The sequence below is a fragment of the Mytilus edulis genome, chromosome 6 (assembly GCF_963676685.1).
Source record: "Mytilus edulis chromosome 6, xbMytEdul2.2, whole genome shotgun sequence".
Lineage (NCBI taxonomy): Eukaryota > Metazoa > Mollusca > Bivalvia > Mytilida > Mytilidae > Mytilus > Mytilus edulis.
The window spans coordinates 43809710-43822067 of NC_092349.1; the positions used below are offsets into that span (position 1 = coordinate 43809710).

Here is a 12358-nt window from a genome sequence, read left to right on the forward strand (position 1 = left end):
TTGTAGATTTATCTATTTTCGGAGACTCACGATCAGTTTAAAGGGATGACATTACAAAAGTAGAACACGAAAACGACCTAAATATCATTAAGGTTTAAATTATAACGGTTATGCAATGAAAATGAAAAATTGAATATCAAATATTAATATCAAATCCTACTTAAACCATATATAGCTTATTGTTCACATGTTTAACCTAGTTTGAAACCTGCGTTTATTTCTTAATTTGCTGATCGATAGGTTCTGACAAAGCAAATAATGAAATTGAATTTCAAATTACATGTTATTTTCCAAATATCTGTTTGAATAAATATTTTATCTATGTACATATTGGTCTTATTGAGTGTCTACATTTTAATGATTTTGCAAAGAGGAAAACGTAAGGATTTTCATAAAAATCATATTGAAAATATGTTTACAAATTGACACATGGATTTAAAACAATAATTACCCAGAAACTAGATATCAAAGCTCTGTTTTAAATACAATGTAACTGCTGACAATTTTATTGGACCCATTGGTCATTATTTACAATACACCTCTATCTATTTTCTTTAAATGTTTATATGATAGCTACAGTAACTGTTTTGACCGGTATCCCTGGCGTCACCCCCTAGTCTTAAAACTGAACAATAAACAATAAAAACAATGCATTTGTTTATTCTATGTAGGTGAACTGGCATTAAATCGATATAAAATAAAACTATATTATATGTTCTACAACAAAGAGAAACATGTTGTAAATCAAACCATCTGTAGTTAATAAGCAACCCTGTGAGAGTTATTGAAATTCGCATAGGTAAATTAAATAAAACTTTAACCTTAAAATATTTTGAAAAATGTGATAAAACTTAATATCAATCTGAACTACTGAATCATTTAAATGAATATATTTATATATATATATATTTATTTATTTATATATGCACTACGTAACAGTAGAAAACAGTACTTAAAAACCATTGTACATACAAATATATTGCGTGAACAGGCTGTAGACGGTAAGAACTTATGAAAATCTTTAAAAAAGTTAAAGACAAAATATTATGTCTCCTATCGCATTTTTCTGTTTTTCTGTTAATTGATTTGTATCAAATTACAAAAAAACAAAACAAAGACAAATACGTTTAAATTTTATAATAATGAAAATAATCATATTAAAAAAAATATTTTCAATATTTAATTTCATTACAATAAATCAATGACGACAACGACGAGGGCTTTGAGGTATTCTTGTTGCCATTAAATCAAAGAATTTGTATTACGATTTCAAATCCCACCTAAAAAATAAAATTAAAAATGTGAGATAAATTGTACTGTTCAAATAAATGTGTGGTCACAAAGGTGTGTCATTCTTTTTCCTTCAGTGGAATTTTAAACCATGCTCTTTAAAATTGTAGCAAACAAACCTGCACTGTGTAAAACCACATGTGTCTTTAAAAAAATTTTACGTATGATATGCATGCCACACTATATAGCTACATCGTGTACAGTGTGTTACAAGTCTAGATAAAGCCATCGAAAAATGATATCGATTGTCCAATAAAAACTATATTTTTTATAGCCTAGTTGGTTTAGCTGTCTAGCTGGTTTGATAGAGTATATGGTGGCTTCGCTACGATGTAGCAGGAGCATGGGTTAAAATCCAACTGACCAAAAAAAGTTCTAGCAATGTTGCCTACATTTGAGACACATTATATATACACTGTAGGGTAAAAAATATGGAGATGTTTTTTTTGACAAGAATAACGAATAATATTGCAACAAGAAACATTTTTTTTTTATTTTTTGAGAAAAAACAACATTTGGATTGACTAAATTTAATTTGTTACTATAATCGGTGTTTTTAAGTGTTGTCTATTAGATTATGCTGCAGTTCAGTACTTCTAAATCAACAATAGTTCTATGCTCTCAATCTAATCTCACTTTACATAAATCTGTCATGTGAAAACATCGCAGAAGTGTGCGATAACTCGACTTGTATATCATCTGTATGGGAGACCAACAATACGTTTACAGTAAGATGACAGGGTCAAAATAAAAAAGGGTGAAATATGAAATTGAAGTCTAAATAAAAAATCTTTTCAATTTCACATGTGAAAAAAAGAATATAAAGATGCCAAAAAATTTGCATGTGACCTTTTTAACTTCAACGTTGAAAGTTGACCATCTCGAAATTTACTCTCCAAACCGTTCCAAAGTGTTCAGGCTGAAATATAAGTTAACCTGCGTCATAATGTTATAATTGTGATGACACTCTGTTATCTTAGAGAAATATTACGTGATGTCTCATATTACGGATGTCGAAGCAAAACGACAAACCATTTGCAACAAACTCCCTTTATGCACCTTTTTAAAAAAGTAATTATATGCGTGTTTGTAAATGTTAAGTGGATCACATCGCCCCTACATCCTTCCTTGTCAAATTGATTCTATGTATTAAGTACCACAATGGTAGATGACACGGTCAATGATTACAAAAATAGTTAAATCAATTACTGTTAAAATATCAATGGAAAGCGTGATCCATGTCTATAACTAGTGTTTAATGTTTTTAGAATTAAATGTCTTTTAAACGAACAAATTTAAAAGTATAGTTTGTTAATAGTTAGTATATCTTTAATTATCTCGTTTCTATAGATGTTACTAATTAATAGATTTCGAAATTTAAATACTCAATTAAATACAAATAAAATATGAAGCTGGAAAAGTTGCCTTGTTTTACTATTTTATTTGTACATAGATTCGTATGATATTTAAGTTTCTGGAAAACCGTTTTATTTTTAGCAATGTCTAAAATACATTTTTTTATTGAGTAAGACAACTCAAATGTTTTAGGATATTGCATTTTATCTTACCTCCTCTACATTTCTGCGAAAATGATTGGTTAAGAGCACCCCCGAGGACACCGTGTTTATTCGGTATATTCCATATTAGGTTAGTAAGGTTCCATATTAGGTTAGTAGTAAAGTTGTGCCCCTTTATACAAACAACACGGTATTGAGAAAAAAATCTTGAAGGTTTCAACGGCTTGTTGATAACCCTCATATTCATACACATGTTATAATAAAAAAGCACATTACATTGAGTTCCTGGTTTTTTTTAAAAAGACCGTTTCCCTAAAATTATTGGTAACATACATGTGTACGATTATTTCATTTTACCAATAGACAGTTATTGTACCAATAGACAATTAAAGGGTTAATTTGATGCACAAATACAACAAATGATAGTCTTTCGAACCGCTATCAGTTTAATAACTTGACTATTTATAGAAATCAAACAGGATACATTTGCGTACAAAATATAGGTTATATTGCTTGAAATCCAAAGAGCGGTTATACTTTAACACTTATCAGTTCCTATATGGTATTGTCTGTCAATTATCAGATCATCACAACCTGTTAAACACTGAACTACGAACACCGACGAATATGGAACTTGATTAACTTATTTTTATATAGGCATAGGGGTCGCGATAGGCAAATGCATTCATCAGTCATTTTGGGTAAATAGATCCACTGGTTTTGCCATCAAACATTAGATCCAAATCCACTATACCGATTTATTTAGCTTGTGTACTAAGATATAAGCCTTTATATTTCTTCCCTGAAGATTTTACAAGCTCAGAAGAAATCAACACTCTTCCCTGGTGTTGACATATATATTTTGATTTGGTCATTTGCTGTAAATTTGATATTCATAAAACATTTAAGTTATTCAAACACTTCTGTTGTTATCTAACCGCGAGCATAAAAGCCCTGAGGCAGGTTTGGCACAACTGAAAATTTTATCTTTTCCATTGAATGATCTACAACTTCAAAATTGATTTAGTCATCCAACTGATTTAATTTGAGCACCACATTTTGGTTTTAAGTAGATGAACAGCGAATCCGACGCACTAAAAAACATTTCTGCGTGCATTTATTAAATTGTACCAAAAAACAATTGAAGTGTTGATTTATATAAGACGTAAAAAAAAGCCTACAAATCACAACAAAAAAGACTGAACATTTTAACTCGCACGATGACACACCAAAAGCTGGAGATTCTAATTAGATACTAATGAATGGTAATCAGATCCTAGTCCTAATAAGGCATATTTCGTAAGAATAGATTCGGTGATATTTCGCATTCTATGAAAAGAAGACGGAATTGTGGTTGTTATATAATGTCAATTACATTGTTGTTAATGTCTAATTTATGACCGTAGACATGTTATTAAGTCATCATTTCATTACACCCACATATACCAATCCACAAAGGTTACACTCTAATACGTATAAAAAGATGTGATTATTTACAATCAATCTACATTTATATATAGATGGATCGCTAGTAGAATAACTTGCACAGGTTTTTCTACTACCGAAAGTAGAAGTTCTATTTGATATCTTCGTAGTTTATCTTTTTTTCAAATATCATTCATCGTTTAAGAACAGAAATGAAGGTATAATGTAACAAACACAATCTGAGAAAATAGCATTAAATCCCCCAAAACAAGACCACCAGATTCGACAGGATGCACATCTCCTTCGATGCACGCATCGATAGATGCATTACTTACACAGTCTTTCTTTCAAATTAGATACTTCGTATTTACTGCATTTACATCAATAAGGAACGCTCAAGACACATATGTGAAAACCGCGGATGTATAAGAATCAATACAGTTGAAGAGCTGTTTTGCAAAAATAGACCTCAAATAATAGCCAAAAGAACATTGTCAATTTCGACTGACGGAGTCGAAACCTTAGTTTCCTAAAACTTTCTAAAATATACAGACGGACAATTTATAAAAGGTTTGATATAAATCATTTCATGATACCCCTGGGGTCTGATAGTCCACCAGCATCGTATTGATCCAGTGCTGTAAAAAAATTAAAAAAGACATTTTATAAATGTCATACCTATGTTTATACCATGGAATAGTACTGTAAACGATATCGTCGTTATTCTAATATATTCACAATAAAACCTTACAAATGCCAACCTCTAACTAGAGGCTCTCAAGAGCCTGTATCGCTCACCTGATTCTACTTGGGTTTTTGAAATCATATAAAAAAATATAAATTTGGCTAAAAGTGACAACACAACCTCATACGGAAAGGAACATTCAGGCTATGTTTAATTTCATTCAAAGTCCCCCACTGGCGGCCATCTTGATCGGCTACAAAGTAACAACACTTGGTCAGCACCTCATAAGGAACATTCATGCCATGTTTGGTTTCATTCCATTCAGTGGTTCTCTAACAGAAGTCATTTGTATGCATTTCCCATAGAGTCCTATGTTAAACTAAGTCCCCCGCTGGCGGCCATCTTGGATAATGGATCGGCTACAAAGTAACAACACTTGGTCAGCACCACATTAGGAACATTCATGCCATGTTTGATTTCATTCCTTTCAGTGGTTCTCTTAAAGAAGTCATTTGTATGCATTTCCCATAGGGTCCTATGTTAAACTAAGTCCCCCGCTGGCGGCCATCTTGGATGATGGATCGGCTACAAAGTAACAACACTTGGTCAGCACCTCATAAGGAACATTCATGCCATGTTTGGTTTCATTTCATTCAGTGGTTCTCAAAAAGAAGTCATTTGTATGCATTTCCCATAGGGTCCTATGTTAAACTAAGTCCCCCGCTGGCGGCCATCTTGGATAATGGATCAGCTACAAAGTAACAACACTTGGTCATCACCTCATAAGGAACATTCATGCCATGTTTGGTTTTATTCCATTCAGTGGTTCTCTAAAAGAAGTCATTTGTATGCATTTCCCATAGGGTCCTATGTTAAACTAACTCCCCCACTGGCGGCCATCTTGGATAATGGATCGGCTACAAAGTAACAGCACTTGGTCAGCACCTCATAAGGAACATTCATGCCATGTTTGGTTTCATTCCATTCAGTGGTTCTCTAAAAGAAGTCATTTGTATGCATTTCCCATAGGGTCCTATGTTAAACTAAGTCCCCCGCTGGCTGCCATCTTGGATGATGGACCAGCTACATAGTAACAACACTTGGTCGGCACCTCATAAGGACCATTCATGCCATGTTTGGTTTCATTCCATTCAGTGGTTCTCAAAAGAAGTCATTTGTATGCATTTCCCATAGGGTCCTATGTTAAACTAAGTCCCCCGCTGGCGGCCATCTTGGATAATGGATCAGCTACAAAGTAACAACACTTGGTCAGCACCACATTAGGAACATTCATGCCATGTTTGATTTCATTCCATTCAGTGGTTCTCTAAAAGAAGTCATTTGTATGCATTTCCCATAGGGTCCTATGTTAAACTAAGTCCCCCGCTGGCGGCCATCTTGGATGATGGATCAGTTACATAGTAACAACACTTGGTCAACACCTCATAAGGAACATTCATGCCATGTTTGGTTTCATTCCATTCAGTGGTTCTCAAAAAGAAGTCATTTGTATGCATTTCCCATAGGGTCCTATGTTAAACTAAGTCCCCCGCTGGCGGCCATCTTGGATAATGGATCAGCTACAAAGTAACAACACTTGGTCAGCACCTCATAAGGAACATTCATGCCATGTTTGGTTTTATTCCATTCAGTGGTTCTCTAAAAGAAGTCATTTGTATGCATTTCCCATAGGGTCCTATGTTAAACTAAGTCCCCCGCTGGCGGCCATCTTGGATGATGGATCAGCTACATAGTAACAACACTTGGTCGGCACCTCATAAGGAACATTCATGCCATGTTTGGTTTTATTCCATTCAGTGGTTCTCTAAAAGAAGTCATTTGTATGCATTTCCCATAGGGTCCTATGTTAAACTAAGTCCCCCGCTGGCGGCCATCTTGGATAATGGATCGGCTACAAAGTAACAACACTTGGTCAGCACCACATTAGGAACATTCATGCCATGTTTGATTTCATTTCATTCATTGGTTCTCTAAAAGAAGTCATTTGTATGCATTTCCCATACTGTCCTATGTTAAACTAACTCCCCCACTGGCCGCCATCTTGGATAATGGATCGGCTACAAAGTAACAGCACTTGGTCAGCGCCTCATAAGGAACATTCATGCCATGCTTGGTTTCATTACATTCAGTGGTTCTCTAAAAGAAGTCATTTGTATGCATTTACCATAGGGTCCTATGTTAAACTAAGTCCCCCACTGGCGGCCATCTTGGATGATGGATCAGCTACAAAGTAACAACACTTGGTCGGCACCTCATAAGGAACATTCATGCCATGTTTGGTTTCATTCCATTCATTGGTTCTCTAAAAGAAGTCATTTGTATGCATTTCCCATAGAGTCCTATGTTAAACTAAGTCCCCCGCTGGCGGCCATCTTGGATAATGGATCGGCTACAAAGTAACAACACTTGGTCAGCACCACATTAGGAACATTCATGCCATGTTTGATTTCATTCCATTCAGTGGTTCTCTAAAAGAAGTCATTTGTATGCATTTCCCATAGGGTCCTATGTTAAACTAAGTCCCCCGCTGGCGGCCATCTTGGATGATGGATCAGCTACATAGTAACAACACTTGGTCGGCACCTCATAAGGAACATTCATGCCATGTTTGGTTTTATTCCATTCAGTGGTTCTCTAAAAGAAGTCATTTGTATGCATTTCCCATAGGGTCCTATGTTAAACTAAGTCCCCCGCTGGCGGCCATCTTGGATAATGGATCGGCTACAAAGTAACAACACTTGGTCAGCACCACATTAGGAACATTCATGCCATGTTTGATTTCATTTCATTCATTGGTTCTCTAAAAGAAGTCATTTGTATGCATTTCCCATACTGTCCTATGTTAAACTAAGTCCCCCCGCTGGCGGCCATCTTGGATGATGGATCGGCTACAAAGTAACAACACTTGGTCAGCACCTCATAAGGAACATTCATGCCATGTTTGGTTTCATTCCATTCAGTGGTTCTCTAGAAGAAGTTCAAAATGTAAAAAGTTAACGACGACGACGACGGACGACGGACGCCAAGTGGTGAGAAAAGCTCACTTGGCCCTTCGGGCCAGGTGAGCTAAAAATATAAATTCTTTACCTTTTGCTGTGATTATTTCAAATTCAACTGTTGTCGTGCAAAAAGGTGAGTATTACTCCTAAAATCATTAATTCATTTATTTAACAGAAATTGAGTACGTGACACAAATAAATCAAATCAATTAAGTATCATCGGTACACCATAAAAAGTACATAAAAGAGCATATATAAATATCAGCCAAGGAAAGTAATTTACTATTAACTGTAAGGGTTTACTAGATTACAAAAACACACGAATGAAATGATATGGGTTATTTTATTTGCTAATGAGTGGTTCATCTCATGTTTACAATCCTACGTTTCAAATAAAACCAACTGTGATCGTTGCATTACCAAACAACATAGATTTTTTATGATCATACGATTGACTAAGAACAAATAAATAGTATTTAACTTTTCACATTTATGAGTAACAGTCGTACTCTAACAGTTATATTGTCACACGATGCCGTCTTACTTTTTGTGCTGACATGAATTTTCATTGATATGGTTATATTTATAAATTAACTGTTTACAAAATTTAGAATTTTTGAAATACTAAGGCTTTTCTACCTCAGGCATAGCTTACCTTAGCTGGATTTGGCAAAACTTTTAGGAATTTTGGTCCTCAATGCTCTTCAACTTCGTACTTTATTTGGCCTTTTTTACTTTTTTGGATTCGAGCGTCACTGATGAGTCTTTTGTAGATGAAACGCGCGTCTGGCGTATATACAAAATTTATTCCTGGTATCTATGGTGAGTTTATTTACAACCACTGGGTCTGTACCACTGCTGGTGGAGATTTATTTCCCCGAGGGTATCACCAGCCCAGTAGTCAGCACTTTTTGTGCTGACATGAATTATCATTGATATGGTTATATTTAAAAATTAACTGTTTACAAAATTTAGAATTTTTGAAATACTAAGGCTTTTCTACCTCAGGCATAGATAACCTTAGCTGGATTTGGCACAACTTTTAGGAATTTTGATCCTCAATGCTCTTCAACTTCGTACTTTATTTGGCCTTTTTAACTTTTTTGGATTCGAGCGTCACTGATGAGTCTTTTGTAGACGAAACGCGCGTCTGGCGTATATACAAAATTCTGCAGAAAAATGTATAGGATGGCTTTGATTGACGTCTCAAAGAGATTATATATTTACATGTTCTTAAATCAAAATTTATTTTATCGGATTCATTTTCATATCAATAAATGATTTAATTTAAAGAATTGACGAATATTCTTAATTTGAGGTTGCAAGGGCAATATTATGACACTTACCATATCTTCGAGGTTCATTGAATATCAATTTTATTATTTTGTCTAGACATCAGCCTTTCTATAATAACCTACCTTATTGCAATGAATAAAATAAAACAAAAATGTTTCAAGGTCGACAGTGTTTTTACCTTTTAATCTGCATAGTGGATCATGGATAGATTTTATATTAATGATATTTTAATACCAAACATTTTATTGTTGAAATCGACTTCTTTCCTCTACAGAATTGTAAAAAGAACTAAAGGTACCAGTGCGGTAATATTGACTCGGCTATTGGATCTTTGAACGAAAACCTATTTATTGGAAAACTGATCAATTAACTTACCTGGAACTAATGGGATACGAAGGTAGAAATAGCAGAAAGAAATTTGTTGATGTACGTATCGTTCGTAGCAAAACTGGACATGCTATATTAAAAGGGTGTTCATTTTATAATTGGACTTTGGACCGAGATTTACGGCGGTTATCCAAAGATGTAATTGATAAAATTAACACTATAAATTATCGGATGAGACTCGTGTCGTTACAGTCTGCAAACAGAATGAAAAGGAGTGAAAAGTTAGTCAAAACTTTTGATTTACCACCTCTTAAACCAAAACAAGTTACGATAGCTTCTGATGGTAAGGATGATAAAAAGATTGTGGATGCAAACACCCCAAAACAAACGGACCATAAAAAAGGATATAATCATTTGTTAGGACTTCGACAAGACATGAGGTCTGCATCTCCATCTGATGGGAGGGATTATAGGAAAATGTTTTATTCCCCTGCACCTCGGTCCGACCAAGATTTTGAAGATGAAAATGAGGACCAAAATGTTACATTGATTGAGGAGCAATCTGGTAGTAATCCCCATATCAAAGTTGAAAAATGTGATGAAAGACTACCACCAGTGGGGAAACCAGTGCAGGGTCCTCCGGAATATGCTCAAAAGAAACCAGAAAGAAGTGCAAGCTCGAATAGTTTAGAAGTTCCATCACCAATGATGAAACGGCGGAGCCAAGATGGGAAGTGCGTAACAGTTCTTACTCCAAATATACAGTCTAATTTTAGTCATTCCGAAAGCAGTATTGTAGATGCAATTAAGCAAGATGATGATGCTTCTTTTGAAAAGGGAAGTACCTCAATTATAAAGCCTTTGACAATTACATGTGGCAAGCCAAGATCAACAGCTAGAGGTCAAACGTCAAATCATTTAACGACAAAGAGGACAGTTTCAAGATCTCTATCACCGCGGCCAAGGTTAACAAATAGGACACAAGCTACACCAACGTTGGTGATTAAAGGATCTAGTTCTCCGAATTAATATGCAATTACATGTACACATGTGAAATGTACATATTTTGTTTGTTATTGTTGAACCAATAATCTTAAGGCAGTGTTTGTATGCATATTATGTAAATGGCATGTATTTATAAATCTATAAAATATACAAATATTATCAATACATCGCTATGGAATCAAACAATTATCTGTAAAGCGGTGAAATCAATATCCTAATTGTTTGTGTCAATTGTTTAAAACACATAATAATATCAATGGATCTAGGAGATATCAAAATGGGATAAAGTAATTACTGTAAGTACACACAGACTGAATACTGATGATTCCATAAACCTACAGGGTTACAGTCCTATTTTGTGGCGACTTATGCTCTGTCATGGATCTTAAATTTTCGATAGTCTGGTTTACTTTTCTTCTGCTATGTATTAGACATACTGATTTTTTTGGTCAATAATGTACAAATATTTTTTTCACAGAAATGTTTGTTTGAAACTGTCTGTAGCAATAAAAAGAGTCTGGACCCTTTTCTGCAAAAAAGGTCACTTTAAATGTTGTTATGACATCACCAACATATTTTAACCCTAAAAGATAATTTACACAGTCATATTAAAGTGTGTATGTAAAAAGTCAAACAACACTCTTATCAAATGGCATTATCAAAAGCTAAAAAAACATCCAACGAATTGGCAAACAACTCTCGTTTTCCTGACTTGTTTCAGGCATTACATTACGTAGATATCCAGTAACAAATTATCTTTTTTTCACAAAGTCTTGTTTTTTTTTAATCTGTATATCAATAACTAGGTGTAAAAAAGCTATCATGGCAGTTTTATTTATGATTTTTGAACATCAGTATAGTACTGTTGCCTTTATTTTTAACATAATACTGGAAGCCTAATGCAATTATGTAAGGCAAAACTAAAAAATATAAAAAGGGATGAATGACAGTTTTATACGTATTATTTGCGAAACTGATAACTGCTTTACTAATTATAGGACTCAAAATAGCATTTTCATACATTTTCCAAATAATTCGAAGTCCTTGATAAGAAACGTATTTGGTAGTAATTTCTCATATTATAGAACTGAAGTATGCGAAAAAGGAAAACTTTATCTCTCAATAACAGTTTCGTGGTTCTTTGCGCTAGGTCAACAATTGCAGTATACATGTAGTACCAATAGATTGTGTCATTGTATATTGGTTATATACCTGTATACACCATAGTCTACACATCTATTTATTTAAGTATTTTCTCTGATCGTTCTTGTTAAAGTTTTATTTAATGAAGCTATTTGAACGCAGTAAATATTGTGATCTTACTTGCCTTCAATTATTAGTAATACTTATAATTTACAACTTCTGTATGTGCCTGATTTCGCATAGGGTGGGTCTTCAGTTTGTGTAATTAAATGATATTGCTGTTGACATATGAATTTTACCTCAATGTTTTTGATGTCCTTTTGATTAGTTGTTCCCATGGCTGGCGAATTAAAATCAACCCGGATGTTATATCAGAGTTTTTTACTCCTAGACATTAACCTGCAAATGCTGAAGACTTTCGTCTGTCCATTATTTTACTTCCTGATGTGGATGAAACTACAGATAAAAGGGGACATAATGTGGCCCTTAAATGGCGATCCATACTAGTGTATGTTTACATGAAGATGAACCTAGAGGGTTTCTTAAACTATAATTCAGATATTATATAGGCACTTCATCAAAATCGTTACCTTGTAAAGCGGCGCTAACATGATTTTTACTTTTCTGTATACCATTTAGTATGGACACAT

The 12358-nt window shown here is 34.2% G+C and overlaps 1 protein-coding gene across 1 annotated transcript; it reads left to right on the forward strand.

Moving 5' to 3' along the window:
- The first annotated feature begins 925 nt into the window (after positions 1-925).
- Positions 926-11932, forward strand: LOC139527718 (uncharacterized). Its single transcript, XM_071323343.1, has 2 exons — positions 926-1001; positions 9508-11932. The coding sequence occupies exon 2, from the start codon at positions 9618-9620 to the stop codon at positions 10587-10589; it is 972 nt and encodes a 323-aa protein (XP_071179444.1). The 5' UTR covers positions 926-1001; positions 9508-9617; the 3' UTR covers positions 10590-11932.
- The last annotated feature ends 426 nt before the right edge of the window (positions 11933-12358 follow it).

Excerpts from the sequence above, each read along its gene's own strand:
- LOC139527718 (XM_071323343.1), top strand. The coding sequence starts at position 9,618 with ATGGGATACGAAGGTAGAAATAGCAGAAAGAAATTTGTTGATGTACGT.